This window comes from Camarhynchus parvulus, chromosome 4 (genome assembly GCF_901933205.1).
Source record: "Camarhynchus parvulus chromosome 4, STF_HiC, whole genome shotgun sequence".
In the NCBI taxonomy this organism is placed as follows: domain Eukaryota; kingdom Metazoa; phylum Chordata; class Aves; order Passeriformes; family Thraupidae; genus Camarhynchus; species Camarhynchus parvulus.
Window position 1 is genome coordinate 47423838 of NC_044574.1, and position 22511 is coordinate 47446348.

Below are 22511 nucleotides of genomic sequence, written 5' to 3' on the forward strand. Positions count from 1 at the left end.
AGTGAAATAGATATTGAAAGTATTTGTTACTAGAATACAGTGAAAAATGTTCTAAAGCTATTGATCATTTTCATACAACTGGCTGGAGCTATGTGAGCTTTGTGTTGAGGGTACCAATCCACAAATCAAATTCTACTGCTTCAAAAAGAATTTGTGCACACTTTTTGTGAGCAGCTCTTGCTGAATGGGAAGGTATTGTGTATAGCCTGATGTTTTCTTTATGACAGCAAGAAGTCTAACTTTGTATCTGCTACATGGTTTTGTAGAATTAAATCTATGTGTATAAGGTAACTACCAAGATTTATTATTTGAGTAATTGTTGCATGACGACAAATCTCATGGTCATAGCCAATCTGTTGATTAATAGATGGGCTGAAGTCTTCTTCTGCATATTTCTGTGAAGTTCACTTGCCAATGCAATCATTTTCCAACCACTGCTTCCAGTATCATTATCACTTTTAGCTAAATAAACAACAGCAACTGAAATTCAATGTGAAAAGTGGAAAAAATAATATTACAAGAAAAAATATTTTAATGTCTGCTTTTATTAGAGACCTTTGCAGTGGACTTGTGCCTGTAAAATTCTCTTCCCACAGGCTCTGCAAAAATGTGACATTCAGAGAGTGTTAAGAATTTTCAAAATACATTCCTTGAAGATTTGTACTGATTGTTGCTAAGTTATGTGACAGCTGATTGTGGAAAATGACTATTTTTGCATAGGTGATATGAAGGAAGCATTGAATTTTCTGAGCTTCATATATTGTACCGTGAAATGAGGCCCCTTGATACATGGTGGCTAATCCAGTCATAATAGCTGGCAACTTGTGTGTACACACCAGGGTGACCAGCCTCGCCACAGTTCTCACCCCAGCTCACAATGCCCCACACATAGGCCACGTCTTCTGCATCAAAGCACACCAGGGGCCCTCCTGAATCACCTTTACAGCTGTCCGTGGAGCCATCGTAAGTACCTGAAGAGGAAATAAAAAGGAAAGGTAAGTTAAGGTACAAGCTGGCACACGAGGCAGAGCTCAGGAAATTTTTTCAGGTCTGTGTCACTTCCTGACAGGTGTTTGTCTAATGGTCAGCAGTAAAGAAGACTCTGAACCTCTTCAAGTCTGTTACTTCTCATTTCAAGTGCAGGGCTTCTCTGTATACTTGTGGCTGGCCCAAATTCTCATTTGCTTTTTCATCAGTCTTGTTTTATGCAGTGCAATAGAGAGGAATTCAGCCACATTCCCTACTGTAAAAAGTAGCCCATAAAAATGGAATGAGGTATAAAGATTTGTGCACTGATTCCTTTGGAAGTGAAGATACCATAATGTGTGTATGCCTTTTTGTCTGCCTTTGGTGTCCTCTCTACCCAGTAATCCGTGGTCCACTTTCATCTGTTCCATTATTCTCTTTACCAGCTTTGTGAAAGCAGGTGGACAGGTACAAGAAGGAGAGCAGATGAATCCTGGGATGGGGGGGAGAGCAGCTGTCTCTAAGTTCCCTCACTGCATGGTTGGTCTCAGTGAGGAACCTTTAGAAACACCAGGTAGTGCAGCAGCTTTGAGGCACAGGTGTGCAGGATCCAGTGCCCTTTGTGCTTCACTGTTCACAAACCTACTCATTTGCAGGTCAACAAACACAACATTCATGAAAAACAAGAATCAAGATGGATGTGATATAAGCAGAAATGTTGCTACAGAGCTAGAATATGATTTATGGTTTTTCCTATGTACTTAGTAAAAGTTAATTAATTTCTAACACCCTTACTACACTTTCCTGCTTGACTGACTGTCCTAGTATGAAGGAAGCACAAAGCACAAGTCCCCAAGATTTAAAAAGCTCTTTCTTGAATCTGTACCTTACTGAGAGTTATGTAAATTGTTCAGAGTTAAGATTACTAATCCTATGAAACAAGAATTTATTGCCTTTAATCAGTTTAATTAATACTTGCTTGTATTACTAACTCCTGTGAATACCAGCCATTTATTTTAAAGTTTTTATTTGCATCCCCTTTCTGAATGTGTCTCATGTGGTACTGTCATTGTCGCCTCATGGTAAAATATGATGACTTGAAATATATTGAAGAAAAGGGAGACAAGTTTTAGAACTGGTGCAGTAAATAAACCCAGTATCTTACAGATGACATTCTAAATTTATCAAAAATTATTTTGCTTTTATATCTGATTTTAATTTTCTTGTTGAGTAGTTTGTTTTAAGATTGCCTTCACTTTTTGATTTAATAAACAGTTGAAACTATCTGCCCTGTGAGTTGAATACTCACTGCTCTTTTAGTCATGTATTTGGCAACACTTTTTGTCACTTAAGAAGCAATAAATGTGTATTAAAAATCCTCATTTTAATACTAGGGTGACAACCAGTTTCCTGGACAGACTAATCTAAGTTTGAAAAGTTAATTGTATTTTCCTGGCATGCAGTGTGGTAGAGGCAGATGTCTAAGCAGATGAACAGTTATATTCTACTCAACAGGGGTGTGAGTTCTAGGACAGGCATTTGCTTAAATATGTTGCTGAATCAGAATCAAATAAATTAAAGGCAGGAGGTTCAGTAGGCTGTAAAGGGCTTTTGTATTTAGAAAACATAACTCAAATTACATGCAAAAATTTGCCCAAATAATCACAGAAACTCGTCATGCTGTCATCTGAACTCTGTTTACAAATAAGTGTATAATGGTGGATGCCATGGACTTGGTGGCTGGCATGTAGCCAACAGTGATATTGTGGTAGTTCATTTATTGTCCTTCTTAAGTCTAGAAGATTCCCAGCCAGTAGGTCTGGCCTAAACTGAGAGCTTGATGGTAGAGAAATTATAGTAAGAAAATTGATGCTTACCTGCACATGCCATTTTTTTAAAAAATCGTCCTGGATACAACTCAGAACAATTGTGAAATAAATTAACATTTCCCCACTTGAGGATAAATTGTTTTGTGTACCCTAGAAAAAAAAATCAAAATTTAAAATTACAAGTACACATCAGACACATTTAATATAATAATTTGAAAGTTAGTTATTTACTTATTTACATAATATTATCTTCAGTATTATAAACCAGAAACCTTAAACTGCCACTAATATTTACCCCTATGAATTACAGTGCATTGGCCATATATTTCAAAATAAAAGCAGAGTGGTTTAATTGCAGTGTAAACTACAATGCTTTCATTTTGTGACATTTTCACTCTTTCCATTTCCTTGTGTTCCTCAGGGCTTTTTTCCTGTGTTTTCCATATGAAGGTTTCCAGGACCTTGGAAATGGGTACATTCTTTTTTGTGAACTGGAGATGTGACTGTGATTCATCCTTATTACCTTTTTTCCAAATCTGCTCTATCTTTATGGAGCAGTTACTGAAGATATGGGTGAGCTATGTATTCACAAGTCTAAAGAGATGCTCTGTTTTGTTCTCTGTCTGTTTGCTAGCAATTCCCAACTTTGCATTTGCTGGGTGGATAACTACTGAGTATGGAGAGGAGAAACCTCCCAGCCAGTATGTGGTAGCTCCAACACCACGCTGTAACACTGTTATACAAAACAAATGCTTCCCAAATCTTTGAAAGTATGATTATATTTGTCTCTGTGCAAGCTTCTCTGGGCTGAACCCAAGCATGGCAGAGACAGGATGTGCTGAGTTTCATGACTGCTGGCTGCAGCTCAGATCCTGTTGGGAAGGGGACAGAGGACAGCCTGTGACTATGGGCCCCTCTGAGCTACCAAACAACATCTGTTACATGTCCTTAACAGGTCTCCACAGCTGACAGAACTATTAGATGGACAAAAGGAAAATTTCTTACTTCCAGGGTAGTTTTCATCCAGGTATGTCCTCTATATGAATCTACAAAGTAGCTGAAACAGCAGAGGAAGCAGTGCAGAAAAGAGAACCCAACAGTGATACCTGAGTGCCAAACCACAGCCTACATTTTCTGTACTCAGCCTCTTCTGAGTACTTTGTGCACAACTGTTTTTCAGCCTTTTCAAAATGAAAGCTCACCACAATTAGGAAATGAGTTATACAAATAATACATTCCTGAAGTGAGCACTAAAGCAAATACCTTTCTCTAGTCCCCATCCAGAAATTTTGCATCTGTCACCAGTCTTAAACATATACTCTGACCAGGGGACACAGGCAGGTATGCTGCTCTCTTCCAGGGTGCATTCTCCGAGCGCAGAACCTTTCAGCTCCAGCAGAGCAATGTCATTTTCATACGTTGAGGCATTGTAGTTTTCATGAATTATCACTTGGTTTAGTTTGAAAGTATTTGTCTCTTTGTCATACGCTATTGTGTTCAACATTCCAACCCAGACAAGGTAGAGATGGACCCGATTTGCCCTGGAAAAAAACAGTGAAATAAACACAAGCCTTACATTTGGTTTAAAGCTGTAAAGTGTTGCATTTTATTGAAGTTTCTATAGAATAAAAATCCATATTAGATACATATATTTTCTTTCTGGACTTAATGCCCAGGTTTTTCTGAAGTGTAGCAAATTCAAGGCAGATGACACATGGTGAGTACTGCAACTAATACAGAAAATGATGTTAAAGTCAGGCTCTGTTTAGTGTTGTGACAAACAGAAAGCAGGTATTTTTGCTACTCTGGTAAAAGGTGAGCAGATGTGGATGGGACTGGCAAATCTTACACATCTGCTCTTGGCTTGTTCTGGGGAGTATATAACCTCAGGGACATTCTCTGGGAACAGATCCTGGACTTCCACAAGGTAGAGATGGTGAAGAGATCTGTTGTATTTAACTTCAAGCAGAGTGGTTACAATGAACCTTTCCTGCCTGCTGCTATCTGACTGAAGTATGCCATGTCTCTTCAAACTCATAGTTAACTTTTTATCTTTCTATTCACTGCCAAAACGCTCTGTTTTCTCTGAATCTTCCTCATCCTTAATGTGGGTGAGTCAGTGTTTTAAACTGATCTATTCAACAGACAAATGGAAATTACAAACACGTAGCTGAGAAGGGCAGTAGTATCCAAATCAATTTTTCTGCCTCGCAGAAAGAATTTCAGAATGAATTGTTTTTACCTGACACAGTGAGCAGCAGTCAGAACCCAACAGCCACCAATATAAACCCCTCCACAGTACACTGTGGAACCTTCATTGCTGGTGTCTTTAATTGCCACTTGCCAAGGAAATTCACCCTATTCAATCAACAAACACAAACAGTGAGAAATCATTACAATTGTACAACTTCTAGTGCATAAAGGGAAAAACATCTGATTTTAATAAAAGATGTGCTCTCCAGAAGTTGTAAACTGGGCTCCATCAGATACAAAGGATATATATACAAAAATTCAGCAATTTTATTTAATATTCTGACTTTGTGCAATATATCTTTACCTCCAGCTTTTAGTCATGAAACTCCTTGTAGTCAGAAAAACAGATGGAGGACCTCACATGGTTTGAATACATTTTTGTTATATTCTGTTTCAAAGCCACAACATTTAATTCCATTATGCCAGAATTGTTATTTTTGGCTGTAGTATTAATAATTTCTCTGAGTAATTGTCAGTGTCTACTTGTACTTCAATGCTTAATTTTGTAAGTCCATATTTTACTTTATAAACTGTGCTTCTCTTTACTTACATTCAGTGCAATGCCACTACTGCTGCAAAACATGCATAAGCATTGTAGCTGATTTTGTTATTTCCATAACTTTAACAGAAGGAAAATAATGCTATTTAAATCAATGCTGAATGAACTCATATCTGGTAAAGTTTTTTTTACCTTTCCAGCAATCTCTCCACCTACAATTCTTTTCCGTCGAGTTAGTGTGTGATTCCTAACACCACAGTGCGCTTGGGGAAGAAGTGTCTTTATCATTTTTCTTTCTTTAACAAAAAGGAAAAATATATTTCAGAATTCAGGTATACATTCTTGCTAAAATTTGAGTGCTGTGAATATGCCAGTAGCTGAAATAGCAGGAAAACAAAGACCAAAAATATTGGCATCTGTTTTTGCTTTCAAAATTGCTTGTGTCTGAGCATCACATCACTTCTCTCCATTTTTCAATGCTGCGTGCAAATTATTCAGGCAAATAATTTTAAGGATGTTCCCCTAGGTTTTGCTGAGAGTTTACCTCAGCTGAGAGTTTACCAGTTGCCAAAACATGCAGATGTAGGTCCTCAGCTAGGATGAATTATTATGGCATTCCTGAAGTCAGTGAAAAGTGAGACAAACAGTAAGTCCCAGAGTGTATATTAGTAAATTACAAAGTCAGAATATCTGAGTGTTCTAGCCAGCTACCAGCTGGCTGGTAGCTAGAAAGTCACTAACAAGAGGGTATGCTGGTGATTTTGGAGGGCTAATTACACTTACCTTTATCCATACTGTTATTTTCAGCACCTTCTTCTTTGCCTGTAGTATTAACAAAATATTTAAATTATCGGCAAACATTTACTTGAGTATATGTGTGTGTGCCACAATGATGGAACGCATTTTAAATGCATAAGGGCATACTGTTCTCATGGAGAGCAATACTCTCCAGCCTGGTGTCCGCTCTTTCCTCTCCCCCTCCTTTTCCCCCTCCTTTTCCCCTTTCCCTTCCTGCCAGGCACTGTTTGGCTGCCTCAGCCTACAAATGACCAGCAGCCAGCAGATACTCATTCGTAACTACACAACATCTACTCACTCTCCAAGCCTAGGGACTCCTTCTGCCAGGGAACCCTGAGAAACTGCCCCTTTTTTGTTTGTGATCTCTGGGGAGATGTCCCATTCTCCTCCACCAGAAACAACCAAAATTTTTTCTCCTGTCCTGCTGACCTTTTGAAACTTTCTAAAACTCAAAGGAGCATTAAGTAACAGGTTTTTATTTGGTCTTTTCCCCCGAATTTAGATTATGCTGATGGGTACTGTGTTCCTCCTTTAATAGGGTAAGGGAGGATATTCAACATGAGAGGTAAATTAAATGCTTGGTGAATCTGGTTTGTCAGCTTTTATTCAAACAAAGTGCCCATTGAATTCAGTCCCTATATGGGGGCCGAGCATTGTGTCTCTTCTCATGTCACTGACAGTAATGTTTACATTTGGAGTTCAGTTTACCTGTACTAATTACCATTTACCAGTAGTTTTTACTTTTTTGGCCTTAGACTTTGTCTCTCTTGAGAGCAAGAAAAACATTCTAATTTTCAAACAAAACATTATCTTTTCAACAGAGAGGGGAGAAGCACAGAAGAATTATTATGTTGACAAACTTGTCGAATTCCTCATTTGTGAGGAAAGTATTCCTATTTCTTATACTTTCTTAGGGGATACCAGTTTGATAGCTGGCCACATAAAGAAAAGACATAATCTGCCTTAAGCTTCCCAAAACATCATCTGTTTCTTCCTTCCTTTAGTTTTTTTGTCAGGCCTTTCCAGAAAGAAAGGAGAGAAAATTCTATGACCTTTTCTTCCTACTATGCATAACATAATCTAGGGAAGATTGATTCTTGCATAATAAATAAAAGTAATATTCATTGTGTGGCCTCTAGTTAAAATTGAACCGAGTGAAAGAAACAAAAACATCTTTCAGAAGACCTGCACAGATAGCTCCAGCTTCATCCTCTCCTGTGAGGCAGTCAATTTCTTTGTTGCAGACACTCTTATTTGGAATACAGATGTTTGACCGGCAGTGGAAACTGTTTTCTCTGCACTCTGTAACACAGGGGAATTACAAATGTAAGTCACAGGATGATTTGGTTCAGCAGCCTCACACTGTCAGAGAGCTTTTTACAATCTAAACCAAATGTATATCCGTGTTACAGGGGACCTGCCTGTTCATAAAAAGATTACAAAAGCAGGCTCTGTGCATCTGAACAAAATGAATACTTGGCTTTCCTCACTTTAAAATCTTGGAACTGTAAGATTTGAAAAATGTGGATCTCTGTTACCACTGCAGTACTGCTAGACTTGGTGTCACTCCATACCAGTTTCATCCATAATTTGTCCACATTCAGCCTCAGCCAAAAGATCTCCAATTTTGCTAGCATCACTGATCACCTCAAATGAGGAAGTGATGGTGCTTGTGCCAAATCCCACCCCCCAAATCAGAGACCAAGCTGATTTTTGGTTGAATGAGCTAAATGCCTAAATGCAGGGTTAGGAATCAAGAGTCCTGACAGGAAAACACTGGATGAAATAACTTAGATATTCTAAAATTCTTGGTTATATGAAAAGGTATTATGAACCTGAGAACCCCCTTCCTTTTAAATTTTGTGATCACTTTGAATGTTATCAGAAGCAAAGCAGTGCATGAATTCATGGCAGGGTCTTTTGAGCTAATTTAAAATCTTATGTCAATCTTCTATTTAAGATATTTGTCTTTAATAGAAAACAAGGAGGTTCTCTTAAAGTATCCAGATATCCCAAGATGATCCAAAGCACACTGAACTCAGTTGAAATACTTATTTTGATATCAGGAAGCAATGTTTTCAGCCCATTCAGCAGAAACAGCACTATTTTTGTCACATGGAGTACAAATACATGTCCACTAAAGATATGAAATCACAGGTATTTGTTATTTTTTTTTCTAAAAATGCTGTGACCGTGTTTCCACAATTATCTCGTTAAAATTACTTACAATTGCGACACTACAAAATTAAGGTTATGGAGGGATGATGATGGGATTTGTAACCTACATTAGCATTTGGCACCTGAAACACAAATTTTGAAAGTATTCTCCTGCTTTCAAGTCATGCTAGATCCATTCCTCATTTCTAATCAGAACTTTTACAGCTGGAATTGCATATGCTAAAGGAATGACTGCTCATGAACAAGCAGTGTGCCAGGAAATCATCACAGATGTTCCACAGATGATCTCGCGTTAGTAATATATTTAAGGGAGATCTTAAATGTATTTAAGGGAGATCTTACTTTGGTTTAAAGATAGTTCATTGGAAAACCAGCGTCTTTGTTTAATTACTACTGATTTTTTCCAAGTAAAAGTACATTTTCATGCTATCAGGACTAATTTTTTGTATCAATGTTTAACAGCCTCCTAAATGATCTCATTGTATTTTCTCATTCTCTGAAGAAATCCAGATTCTCAAGAGATCACCTGTCTGCTTCAAAATGGTATTTCATGCCTGCTTTTTTGCACTTGCCTATGTATAAATTATGGTCTGATTTCTTTAATGTAGTGACTTAATGGAAAAGAGAATTTAGCTGTTACATCACTGTAAAAATTCTTTGTGGGTGGATTTCTGCTGAAATTATTTTGAAACACCTGACAAAGAAAACTGTTACCTCTACAGCACAGTTCATCACTCAGGTCTCCACAGTCATTGATCCCATCACAGGTTTTATTCAGAGAAATGCACTTCTTGTTGACACAGTGAAACTCCCCATCTGAACAAACTGTGTAGCAAGATGAAAGTGAAGTTATTATGGAATTGACTGTAGGTTCATAATTGCCCAGGGAAATGCTCTGCCTGCATGTTGGATTCTGTCAGCAGTTTGGCCTATCAGCAGTAGGTATGCTGGGGCCCAGTCAGGTAAATAGGAAGAATTTTTTATTGCTTTGGTTGCTTTTCACCAGGGTTTCAGCATGACCACTCATTTTCTTCCTCCAAATTTGCCAGTAGCCTGGCAAAAGGGAATTTAATTTCTTCTAATGAAAGGACTGGTGAGGACTAAACCAGAAATGATCAATTCAAACCCACTATAAATGATTCAAGGGATTAGGATGATGGAGGTTCCTCCTCTAGAAAGAACTCATCAAGAGTCTGTGAATAACTGCTTTTATAAGAAAAAAAATTAGATGATTCATAGCACTTCCTCCAGTTAGCAGCATCTCAGGCTGATGCTCACCATTGCCAAAGCAATCTCCCTACAGAGAATGAAAAGCTGTTAGAATTCTAAACAGGGCTTTGATTCCCCCTTTACAGCAAGAAACTGAGGAGTCCTGAAACCCAGCAGGAGACACCAGCAGTTTCCCACTGTAGTCATGTTTGTCTGGCTGTGGTGCTAGTGGTGGGCTAATTGATGTCCCTCAACCAGTGAGCACCACATTGTCACCTGTCTCCTCACCAGCTAAGCCAGGAGAGGTAAGATGCATGGGATACAATATACCTGGATACCGTTGGAAGGGATGATGGAATAAACAGAACCATGGAGGAAATAAATTTCCTTTATATCTGTAAAAATACTTTGGGGACAGCAGTGATTTTTCAAGCTTGAAAATTCGAGACTATCTTGACTCCAGATTGCCTCAATTGTCTTAAAGTCTACAAAATTATGATTTAAAGTGGTCAAAAGGTTTCAGTGTGGGTTTTCTGTGGCTGAGAGTTCAGCAAACTGGGTCCTCATTATTTAAAATATACTTAAAATGTAAAAACACTAAATAGATATTAAACTAAAAAGATCTACTAACCTCTGAGATTTTCATGGCACTGCAGGCTAACCAGTCCCTCATTACTATCTCTTGATTTCATCTCTATGTGACATTCAGCAAGACTTGTCTCTAGGCCCCTGCAACTTATTTGCAGACAGTTTAATGAATTTAAGGCAGATCCTGTGATGCTGGAAGTGACTTGGTAATATTCAGCTCCTCTGTGAAGATAATAATAACAACAAATTATATAATTTCACAATGGATTGTCCACTGCTTTTATTATTTAGAAGTTATATGATTTTCCTCAGTGTCAAAGAATTTTGGTCATGGCTAAGAAAAAGAACAGACTAGCAACTGGAGTTGTCTAGGGGTAAATAGGAGATGTTTACTTTGGAAGAAGTGCTAATTTTTGTGGGCTGCTGTCCCCAAATGCACATGTAGGTCTATGAAAGTCACTGTGTATCACGATGGATAGAAAAGTCTCCTTATAGCAGTAGAAGTAGCAGTAGCAGAACCTGTAAGCTCAGATCTCTGTCTCTATGGACATGGGTGAGCCATAACTTGGGAACCATCCTGCATGGAGCCAGCTATCCTTGGTTCCATCCAAACCACTGAATGTTGAGCAAGCTCAGGCCACTGCAAGGCTGGGATTGATAAATTTTATCTTTCTTGGTTTTACCTGAGCAGTATTCTCCTAACAGTGTATGATCCCCTACCTTAAAGAAATATGTCTCAAGTAAATAAGTAACTAGGGAGGCTTTCAATGAGACTCCACAGCTGAATGCTCTGTCCAGGGCAAACCCCTCTCTGCTATCTCAAGATACACTGATCAGGACTAGGAAACACTTGCTTCTCACCTAGAGAGGCGCTGCAATAGCAGCTTTAGTTTTCTGTGGACTTTTTTTTAGGTTTTTTTTTTCTGGTAAGGTTGGGAAGGCAACGCTACCTAAGTTATGTTACATTACAGGTGTAAAATTATGTACAGGATACAGAGGTAACTTTATGAGGAGCTGAATATGCAACTTGGGTTATCACTATGGTCATGGGAAAAAGTGAGCAAGCAGTGGCAGCAGGGGTGAAGAAAAAACTCCATGTTCTGCTCCTTGTTAGTCTGGCTAATGCAAGTGGCAAAACAGAGCTGTACCCTGTTGTCAGCTGTCCTGAGAAACCTTTCTCTGCACACAGATCATTGCTCAGAGCTACTTGGGAGTGGTCCATCCATGCATTTTCCCTAACACAGGCCTGAGAGAACCCCTCCACATTGGTCTTCGTCTTTATTTTAAAGCAAAGCAGTTATGGATTGTATAGTTGTAGCCTGTAACAGAACACATAAATCTATGTTTTGGCTTTCACTCTCAGGTGTCAGTTTAGGAAGTTTTATCAGAATATTGTAGCCAATACATCGTTCATCAGTTTTCTGTCCTAACTGTTGGCTGTGACTGACACTTCTGTAAGCATCACTACTTTTTCAGATCCCCTGCAGTTATCCAGAGATAAATTGCCCAAACTCACAATTCAAAGCCAAGGTGCTTGCAAGCCACGTTCGCTTCATTCATAGTCCATTCACTAGCACACACAAAACTGTCCTCCTTGTGATTCACGGGTTTTACTCGAAGCAAACTTGAATCTCCATGACCCACAGAGACTGAAAATGTTTCTTAAAAAATAAAAAAGAGAGAAATGAAAAAAACCCCCAAACAAAATCATATTATATAGATGTATCTAGTGGAAAGACAGCACAAAAGCAAATCAGGACTAATTTTGTATTTACTGCCAAAGTTCATATGGAAAGGAAAGAAGACTGGGAATTAGAGGCTTCAGGTATTATTCCTGAATTAGTTCTGAGGATTGACTTTGTGTCTTTGAGCCTGCTAATTTCTCAGAATATGTCAGTTTAAGGACAAATGAGGGTAATGGGTCCATAAGAGTACTTGAAGATCTACAAAGAACAGGTTGCATTTTAGTATAATGACCTTCTTTAGGGGCTTTTTGATAACCAACCAGTAATACTTGGAGTGAGAGGGCCACATCCTACTCCTATTACCTGTGTTGCAAAATGCCTGCAGCAGTCTGCGTAGCAAAACCAGCAGCAGGGTGACCTGGGCCTGTCAATCACTTTATTTTTTATGAAAATCAGCAGATAGTGCCCATTTTCAGTGACTTTTCATTTTCTGTTTCATGCTGTTACTAGTACAAGTAAACGGACAGACTTTCTGTAGATAGTGTAAGCATCTCCTCAGCCACCACTGATGGATAGATTTTGGAAAAGGAGGGGTGAATACCTTCAGGCTTGCACATTCCCCTGTGCAGAAACTTTGCTTTGGGCTGCTGGCACTCATAGCTCTTCAGCTGACAGTAGGTACGGAAGTTCTTCCCACCGCTAGAACAAACTGCAGAGCCGTTCTTTGGGCACTGGTAGGGAAGCTTGCACAGGCACTTTCCCTCCACACATCGTTCCCATGGGTGACAAAAAACTTTCTTACAGGACTTGTGGGTGTATTTGTTGCCCAAGCATTCTTCTATGAGGTAGTTGTCTTGCTCAGCTGGCTGGGCAGGCTTAACCTGTTGAAAATGGTTTTCTTCAGCATTAGAGGCTGCTGAAAAAATAATAAATGCTGCTACAAAATATAATTTAAATGAAAGCAAGATTAGGGACTGTACCAAGAGTTTTGCAGACCCCTTCACTAACCTCGGCAAAGTGTCCATTTATAAGCCTTTTCCTATCTAATCAAAAAGTCCCTAAATACCGTTTATAGAGTTTATTCCCTTGTCTTTGGCCACCTCATCTTTCTCACTTTTTCTGAACTTCTTTTTTCTTTTTGGATTATTTACCTGGTGGGATTTTCAGTCTTACTCATCTCCCACAGACTTTATACCCTTTACCTTTCAAACATCAGCTGAAGTGCACAGCAGACTATAAACATTTCTAAAGGCACTGGTTTATAACACATCCCAGCAATGGGACTGTAAGCAGATTAAAACATAAAGGAATTTAAGCACCAGAGAAAGAGAAAAATAGCAATTTGGTTTTTTTTTTCCTAAGATTTGTTTTATTGGCCTGGTTGACTCTGGATTTAAATATCATGTGTAAATATTTATTAACTACTTACTAGCAAATGAATTATAATTAATGATTTGTTTTGCAGAGTCCACGTGACTGCTCAAGTAACAAGTACCTCAAGTACCTTAACAAGTATCCAAAAGCAATTTGAAAATTAAGTGCTCATCCTCATCAGCGTTTTTCCTGTGTCTTGCACAGCAGTGGGTTTGCAGGGTGGCTGCTGGCCATCACTGCACTGCAGGTACAGACTGTGACCCTCCCTCTGATGGCCTCTGGCTGAGTGGCACCTGTGTTTGTGCAGCTCTCTGCTGACTTCAGTGCTGGCTGAGTGCTTTTGCTTACTAAGATCTGTGGGTAGGATGAATCTTTGAACATGGAAAATATATATGGATGGCCTCTGTGTAAAAATGGGAGAAAAACATTAGTCCTCAAATGTGATTTATCAGTTTTGACTGTGTCAACTGGATCAATAGAGCTGAAGTTTAAAGTTCTCATGAAGAAATCCTGCCCACAGTAAAGTCTGGGAGGATGTAGCTGGGGCAGAATTCAATCCAATACCTCTCCTTTTCATGGCTGTATAATCATATTAAATTCTTCCTGCTGTTCTTGGGTCAGTAGGATCCAAACTGTGAGCCAGATCCGCCTTGGCACAACTCTGATGTTGTACTAGGTGTTCCTCCTCAGGGGGAACAGCAGGTGCTGATTTTTATCTCAGAACTTCTCTGAAAGACTTGGGTTGTGCTGAATGCCCAGCTCAGATTGGCTTTCCTGGACACTTCTGCCCAGAGAAAATCTGCAGGAAACCTGGCAGCAGGAGAATACCATGCTGCCGTATTACAAGACTGCAATCCCATTTCTCAAACAAGGGAGGTGTGGAAAATTGCAGCACCTTTCTGTGGTCAGCCATGCTTGCAAATTTGGTTTAGGATAGGATCATGATTAAAATCTTTTCCACAAACCTGTTAGCATAATCCCCAGGTAGAATCAAAGCATTAAAGAGAAATAGCAAACTTCAAACATTCAGGCTGGGCTAAAAGAAATGTATGAAGCACAAATACTATGAAAGGAACTTTTTAAAAAAAATCAATTGGCTTTGCTTTTGTAACAATAAACTGTTTATTAAACGTTTTAAAAAATTACTGTTAGCACAACAAAACATATCTTACCTCTGATCCACAAAGACAAAAGAGACACAAGAAAACCAAGCAAATTGGGAGCATTCGCATGATGAAATTTTATCTCCCTTCCTACACTAATTCCTCTGGCTGGGATTCTTTTGAATGTCAGCTGTTACATTTGGGGTTAATTTTTAACCATTAGAAAAACATTTTCAAGTGTATTTAGAAATAAAGTACAGGATCCTCAACTATTAACCGATAAATCTGATCTCTGCAAAAGGGCCTGCTTTAACTGGTTTTATCGGAAGTGGATGGCGGGATAACAAAAGCAAAGCCCTTGAAGTAAATGATTAAAAGGAAGCGCTTGTTGGGGTTGCACGTTTCTTTGCGCACAGGAGTCCGATCGATCCCTGGCCCCGGCTCCCCTGTCTGTAGGCGCTGATGGGTGCCGGGTTACTGTGCTGTTAGGATCAGTGCTGTTACACCCGGGGTGTGTATCCATGGCGAGCCCCCTGTGGCTGTCCCGCCCATCCCTCGGGAGCGCGGCCCGCTCGCTCCCGGCGCGCCGCCATTACCGGGAATGGGAAGCCCTTTGCGACACTGTCGGCCGGCAGGCGCCCTTTCACTTACGGCAGGCAGCCCGGTTTGCGGCAGCGCGGGTGTTTCCGGGCGGGCGCGGCGCGCACGTGCAGGTACGTCTCGCGCTGCCGTGTCCGTCTGTCCGTCCGTCATCCCTCAGGGAACGGTCCCGGGGGCTGGAGTCCCCCAGCCATGGCTGCAGGCCGCGTCCCAGGGCCCTGGGAGGCGCTGCGGGTGCGCGACCAGTGCGGCCGAGCCTCGGTAGTGCGGCCTCCCGAGGTTTAACGGGGCCGAGAGGAAGGGTCGGGACGACCCCTGGTACCAACACGGGCTGGGGGGATGGACAGAGGGAGAGCAGCCCTGCTGAGATGGCCTTGGGGTGCTGGTGGGTGACAGGATGGACATGCCCCAGCCATGGGCACTCACAGCCCAGAGAGCCAAACCTGTCCTGGGCTGCATCCAGAGCAGCGTGGGCAGCAGGGGAGGGAGGGGATTCTGCCCCTCTGCTCTGCTCTGGTGAGACCCCACCTGCAGGGCTGCATCCAGCTCTGGGGGGCCCAGCACAGAAGAGACGTGGAGTTTTTGGAGCAAACCCAGAGGAGGCCACGAAGGTGGTCACAGGGCTGGAGCACCTCTGCTCTGCAGTCAGGCTGAGAGTGGGAATTGTTCAGCCTGGAGAAGAGAAGGCTCTGGGAAGATTTTACTGCAGCCTTGCAGTGCTTGAAGGAGGCTACAGCAGAGCTCGAGAGGCACTTTTCACAAGAAAACATAGGGATAGAATAAGAGAAGATGGTTTTAAACTGAAAGAGGGTGGGTTGAGATAGGATATGAGGAAGAAGTTCTTTACTGTGAGTGGGGTGAGGCACTGGAACAGGCTGCCCAGGGAAGCTGTGGATGCCCCATCCCAAGGCCAGGCTGGATGGGGCCCTGAGCAGCCCCAGTGGAAGGTGTCCCTGCACACAGCAGAGGGCTTGGAAGAAGTTGACATTTAGTATCCTTTCCAACACAAACCATTCTATGATGTTCTCACTTTGTGCCACTTGTGGGGCTGGGGACTGCCATCAGATGTGGCATCTTTATACCAGCTGATCACTGCTAGTCACTTTTTGCAGTTGGATGTTGCAGTGGATGACATCCTAGGTGCAAACTTGATTTTTCATAGGCCAGCATGTTTTTAGTGAGGATTGAAAAGGACGAACCATTAAATTAACAAACCTGGCTGACAGGAGACTGCAATTTGTACAGCAAAGCAAATGTCTTTATATATCTATATATATCTTTTATATCTTAACTAATTTATTTTTTTTTGTTCACAATGCAGGAAACAGTAGAGAATGTCTTTTCGTGGAAGAGGAGGTGGAGGAGGAAGAGGAGGTGGCTTTCACCGAGGAGGAGGTGGCGGTGACAGAGGCGGCTTCAACCGCGGCGGGCGAGGTGGCTTTGGACGGGGAGGTGGGAGAGGAGGCTTCAACAGAGGAGGATATGACCAGGGCCCTCCAGAAAGGGTAGTTTGTAAGTTACATGGAGAAACTTCGTTTATTGTTTTGTTTAGATTGTCTGCTCCAGCCCTTTAGCTTGTTTGTTCTTTATTTCAGTGCTGGGAGAGTTCATGCATCCCTGTGAAGATGACATAGTTTGTAAATGTAAAACAGAAGAAAACAAGGTGCCTTATTTCAATGCGCCAGTGTACCTGGACAATAAGGAGCAGATTGGCAAAGTGGATGAAATATTTGGACAGCTGAGAGACTTTGTATCCTTCAAAAAATGTGTGACTTGCAATATTTGGTTTTTTTTAATTGATTGGACATGAAATGGGATTTCTCTAGGATTTTAAAACAGTTCAGGGTTTGGCTACCAGTTATATGTGAGTCTTGCTGCAACTGTAGGTGCTTCATTCACATTAAGTGCCTGTCTTAGAGGTTTTTTGATATGACAGAATGCTTGAAGTAATCAGAGATTTTCACTCTTCAGCAGTACTGATGATGTGTTTTGGATCCATGGTGGTTCAGCTTGTTGCTTTTTCTGGCTAACTGACCAAATTTTCTGCTATAGGTTACTAAGCCATAACAGAGTTGTATCAAGGGCTTTGGGGTTTTTTTGTGTGTTAGGGGACCTGCTGCTCATGCTCATGATTTAATTATAAAGTGGGTTTATACTAAGATGTCCTGTGGCTCATTGTCCAGGGTATTACTTAACCTGCCCATGAAAGTGGGATGTGCCAGGACATCTGTGGCAGAGCCAGCCTGACACAGAGACACTGGGTACATTTTGTTGTCACTGCCAGGTGGACAAAATCCATGACAAAAGCAGGATAGCTGGGGGAGTAACCCAGCTATGACAGTCTGTGTTGGTTGGTTGAGCACCAGTCACTAGCTATGTGCATTTTCCTCTCCCACATTAAATGTGAAGTAAATTGTGCAGGTTTAAATCAACTTTAATTGCAATTGTGATGAAATTTAGCTGAATTTATAAAATACTAACTTGGAAAATGTCTGAATGTTCCTTCCATATACTGATCAAAATCACAGTTTTGCATGTTTTATTACTGCAATGCTCCTTAAGGAAACCAACAGTATTTTTCAGTGAAACTGTCTGAGAACATGAAAGCCTCTTCATTTAAAAAAATGCAAAAGGTAAGTCAGTCTCAATTATAGAATTTTACTGAATGTCATCGGTTAGCTAAGTCTAATTTGTCAGCAGATAATAAAAGCTTTGTTAAGTTTTTAATAACTTTAAGAGCAGATTGTCCTATGTAAACATAGGAATTAAGTTCCTTGTCCTTTCCAGTTTTGTGTTTGCCACATTACTCCTTTTCCCTGCCCCACGAGAAAAGATCCAACAAAATCACACAAATATCACCGTATTTGATGCAACAAAATCACAAATATCAATATATTTTAGCAGCTTTTTAATTCTGAGATTTACTACTTGTGTGCTTTCTCTGTTTGGCTTTTTGCAGAGGACAGTTTGACATAATGGGATAAGACCAAATTGTGGATATTTGTAAAGGGAGATATTAATGTGCTTTTTAGTCTTGGTATTTTGAAAGCTTAATGGAATTCTCTTCCTGCAGTTTTACATTGATCCAGCAAAGCTGCTGCCTCTTCAGAGATTTTTGCCAAGGCCCCCTGGAGAAAAAGGTGCTCCCAGAGGAGGTGGTAGAGGAGGACGTGGTGGTGGACGTGGGGGAGGAAGAGGTGGTGGTAGAGGTAAGATCACAAGAATGAAAGCTGCAGAATGTTGGAGTTATTTGAGATGCCATGGGTTGCTTTGGTCATTTGTTCTGTGGAGTATTTGTGTTTTGTTTTCTAAAGCTGCTGGTGAGTACTTGAATATCAACAGCTGTATTGCAAATAAAAATGTTTCTGCTTGACTTTGTAGAAAAGGCAGAGGTACCTTTCAGGTGGTGAGACTGGCTAATTAACAGCTCCAAAGCACAGGGAGGAGGGAATGCTGATTTATAACAGAGAGCTTTTTGAATATAACCCGTGATATACTCTTCAGTTAAAGCTGAAGTTTATCTCTTCTTACATCACAGTTTCTTGTCTCTTTTTCCATACCCTGCCCCTTTGCAGCAAGGCACAAGTGTTTCAAAGTGGTTTGGTTTGTTTGGTTTAATCTTGAGTTGTAGTAATAAATAATAATTACTAATAGTTGTAATGAATTACTGGTTAATATATGTAATTAATTTTTTGCAGTCTCTTTAGTATTTTGGACATGGTATATCAGATATTTAGCAATACCTAAAATGCTCCAGATGGTCCCTAGAAGAAGCAGGCTAGTAGTAATTGACCTGATAACTGTCCAGCAATTGAGTTTCTGGGTTTTTTTTTGTTGTTTGTTTCATTTCATAAGCTGTCTATGAAATAAATTGTTGTACATAACCAAGAATTTACATGCTCCTCAAAGGGTAATGTTTTTCTTTTGTTTAGGGGGATTTGGAGGAGGCAGAGGTGGAGGAAGAGGAGGAGGATTCAGAGGAGGTAGAGGAGGAGGAGGAGGATTCAGAGGAGGAAGAGGTGGTGGAGGAGGCTTTCGGGGTGAGTGTTGTTCTTTTTACCTTTCAGTAATAAGAATAGCTCCAAAAAGAAAAGCTTGCAAATATTAAAAAACTTGTAAATATTAAAATAATTTAAAGCTTGTATTAACAGAATATTGTGATTTTTAATATCTTACAGATGTTTATAGTTCTATGCAAGACATTTTTGTGCATCCTGGTAGTTTAAACTGAAGCACAGTACTCTGCATTTGTTGATGCATGTGTAAAACCGTGTTAGTTTTTTCCATTTATTCTACTAATTCATTCAATGTTATGTATAGAATTTGCTTTAAACACAACTAAGATAAGAATTATTTGATGTATTTTTCTTTTCTCTTAAAATAGGAAGAGGACATTAAAAATGGAGCCATGAGTATCTCCTCATTGTCTTATCATGTCATGTGCAGAAGCAAAGAACGATGCAAAATTTTTGTAAAGGACCTTGAAAATCTTTTTATAAAGAACTTGAAGCTACAAATGACAATTATTTTTACACTTCATGACTGTTGATGGACGCATGAGGAGAGCGTAGCCCCAGGTGAAGAGCTGAAGATTGCTCAGAATATGTGTAAATTTTTCTCACTGAGCCACAATTCAATGTTATTCTTAAACTGTTTGTTTCTGACAAGCAGTGCAATCAGTGCTTAACTCCATGTTGGAGTTGGGAGTAAACAATCAGTTGAAATGGGTTTTCAAAAGACCCTACAGGTCCGCTGCATGCACATACTTCAGTGTGAACCTGTGCATGACTGATCCTTGGTTCTCATCCTCCTTTTATATTGAATCTTCTGGGCTGCTCTGAAATGGACATGCTGTTTAAACAACCTTTGTGAACCTTTTTTTATAAATTAAATTTCAAACTTTGGTGTTGATAATTTTTTAAATGCATAATAATGTATAAGAGAGAAGACATCAGAGTATATTTTGTGAATTTTTCTGTATAAATATTAATGAAAGCCAAAGGCATTAAGATGTAAGTCCTCTTAGATGGTGCTGTCTAATGAGCAAGACAAGATTAATACTATACTTCAGTCATCTAATGGTATCTAATTCTACTGGTATTAAAATGCTGAGTGTTTCTTATTGGCCCTGCATCTCCCCATTAGCCTGTTTGTCTTGAGGTTTTGATGTCCTGGTACTGCACCTCTGTGGTGCTCTGGGTTTGTGTAGAGATGAGATTTAATAGCTCATCATAGGGCTCTTCTGCACACAATGCTTTCAGTTATGTATTGCTTAGAAAGGCATGACAAAGTGTGCATGGGTCTGGTCTCTTTAAATGGATGCATAATGAGGGTTGTTGGAAAGATAGGGACTGTGTCTTCCTAAGGATGGAGGAGACAAGGGTGCCTCTGCTCTGGAACTTTGGAAATAAAATAGGTGAAAATAGAACTTCCTGGGATTCTTTCAGCTGGAGCCAGTAGTCTGTTCACAGACTCTCCTACCAAGCACTTTTGAAAAGGGGTCTGTAGAATAAGGTATGTGCAAGTATTTTGAACATCTTGTTCAGCGTGAAAAAAGTTCCTTTCAGAATTGATTGCATTGTTACACTTTTTAATTGATGAATGTAGTAACAGGCAGTTTAATTATGTTAGCTTCTTGCTTAACAAAGGCAGCAGGTAATTTTTCAGTTCCAGGATTGGACAGTTACTGCATGTTTTAACAAATGTGACCATTACTTTTAGTAATGTCAAACAAAACTTGAAAGAGTGGAAAAACAAATAGTAAAGAATTCATTTAAATGTGAGTAGATGCTGCAAAGGATAATAGATAAAAATGTTTTTCAGCTTAAAAAACAAAAACACAGAACACTGAATTTCTGCTAGGTGTGCTTTTGTGAGAAGAACCTGACTCTACTTTTAACCCCAGGAAATTCAGGAAATGAGGGATTCCATGTTTTTTTTCCCTGGTATTGCTACAAGCCTAGCTTTAGCCAGGTCAGTTAAATTCAGAACTGAGAATCATTAGGCTTCTGTTGCTGTGCAGTGCTAGGCCTAAGTGCCTCAGGGCTTTGACTTGAGGCTTTGTAAAATTGCCTTTTATCTAAATTCTTTTTGGGCATTCCACGTTGCAGCTGAACAACACAAACCAAGTGCGCCTGCAGTGTCAGTACTTCTGTCCTGTTTGCAGCTGGTTCCTCTGCTGTGCTGGGTTTCCTCACTGATTCTTCAATAGCGGGCAGCTGGCTTGGACACTCTTCCCTTACTGTTCTCACTTTGAAAGACTAACATAACACAGTCCTCACTCTTGCACCCAAATCCATGCTGCTCTTTGCTATTCTTTAGGGAGATGCTTTTTGCTGGGGTGTCAGAAGGCTCCTGCCATGGCCTGTGGAGTGCAGGGTGTGACAGGCAGTGTGTGGCTGCAGCAGTGTGGCCTGGCAGCCCAGGAGCAGGCGAGTGTGCTGAGTCTCTCAGCAGATGGAGCAGTGAGTCAGCCTCAGGCGCTGCAAGGGCGAAGCAAAGGCTCTGACCTCTGTGTGCAGAGGGGCTAAACAGCAACATCCATTGCAGCTCTGGAGGAAAGATTGGCCTCTTGGATATAGGGAAGGGAGCATTATGGCGTGGCCTATGCATACAAACAATCTGTTTGGATTTTATGCAAATATTCAGAGAAATCGTAGATCTCCACGGAGGTTGTAGGATGTTCTTAGGATGGAAGAATATATGAGGAATCTGTCTGGATGTATTTGCCATATGATGATGCCTTTTTTTCATTCTCCATTCTGGGGAAGGGGGGATTTGCAAGGCACATTAAGTCCCTGTTCTGTGTTGTCTTCTCTGTGCCATGGTGTGACCCTGCCCTCCTCCATATAAGTAAGGTGCTAACAGATTAAAATTCAGTCTCAAAAAAATGAAAATGTCATGTCTGCAGTGTAACACTGTAATGAACTAAGAAGTTCTCTAATTTAATGACACCCGTCTCTCAGTCTTGAACTTCTAATTCAGATTCTATCTGTGAGTCTGTCACAGTGCTCCTGATCTTAGTAAGTGAAGTGTTCTGGATTTATTTATGTGCATAATTACAGATATTCGGCTGCTGCTGCAGAGAATAGGAGAGGGGCTCACAGCTACTGTGACAGAAATAGGTGTGTTGGCAGAAATGGCAAATTTCAAGTAGTTGTAGTGTCTGGGGAAGAAAAGTCAGAGTGCAATCTGAAGTGAGGGGAGTGGGGGTAAGGTGTTACTGTAGGCTCTGGATGACAGTTTGGTGTTCCCTGTATTTATATTCCCCTTTCTGGTAGCCCTTGGAGCACATAACTGGGGCATCTAAATAGCTTCTCATTTGCCACCTGCTCCAGCAGCACAAGGGCGGGTAGCTGTCCTGGAAATTCCTTTGAAGCTCAGGTGGGCTTCAGAGCAGCTCGGTACACAGCAGTAGTGGTGTCACCTA

General features: G+C 40.4%; 2 protein-coding genes across 5 annotated transcripts; one reads left to right on the top strand and one right to left on the bottom strand.

Moving 5' to 3' along the window:
- Positions 1–730: 730 nt before the first annotated feature.
- CFI (complement factor I) lies at positions 731–14672 on the bottom strand. 3 transcript variants are annotated; one of them, XM_030947467.1, is made up of 13 exons: positions 14552–14611; positions 14208–14211; positions 12607–12921; positions 11837–11981; positions 10364–10542; positions 9238–9348; positions 7531–7647; positions 6331–6369; positions 5740–5843; positions 5038–5153; positions 4059–4336; positions 2844–2945; positions 731–971 (listed from the first exon to the last, which is right to left on the bottom strand). In XM_030947467.1, the coding sequence occupies exons 1-13, from the start codon at positions 14609–14611 to the stop codon at positions 754–756; spliced, it is 1788 nt and encodes a 595-aa protein (XP_030803327.1). In that variant the 3' UTR covers positions 731–753. The 3 variants fall into 3 exon arrangements, with proteins under 3 accessions (XP_030803327.1, XP_030803326.1, XP_030803325.1); XM_030947466.1 differs by lacking the exon at positions 14208–14211 and adding an exon at positions 14275–14278; XM_030947465.1 differs by lacking the exon at positions 14208–14211 and having other exon boundaries at positions 12607–12886; positions 14552–14672.
- Positions 13601–19981, top strand: GAR1 (GAR1 ribonucleoprotein). Of its 2 annotated transcripts, none has more exons than XM_030947469.1 (7): positions 13601–13626; positions 16404–16594; positions 16678–16832; positions 17656–17715; positions 18156–18291; positions 19015–19122; positions 19467–19981. In XM_030947469.1, the coding sequence occupies exons 2-7, from the start codon at positions 16417–16419 to the stop codon at positions 19478–19480; spliced, it is 651 nt and encodes a 216-aa protein (XP_030803329.1). In that variant the 5' UTR covers positions 13601–13626; positions 16404–16416; the 3' UTR covers positions 19481–19981. The 2 variants fall into 2 exon arrangements, with proteins under 2 accessions (XP_030803329.1, XP_030803328.1); XM_030947468.1 differs by lacking the exon at positions 13601–13626 and adding an exon at positions 15138–15195.
- The last annotated feature ends 2530 nt before the right edge of the window (positions 19982–22511 follow it).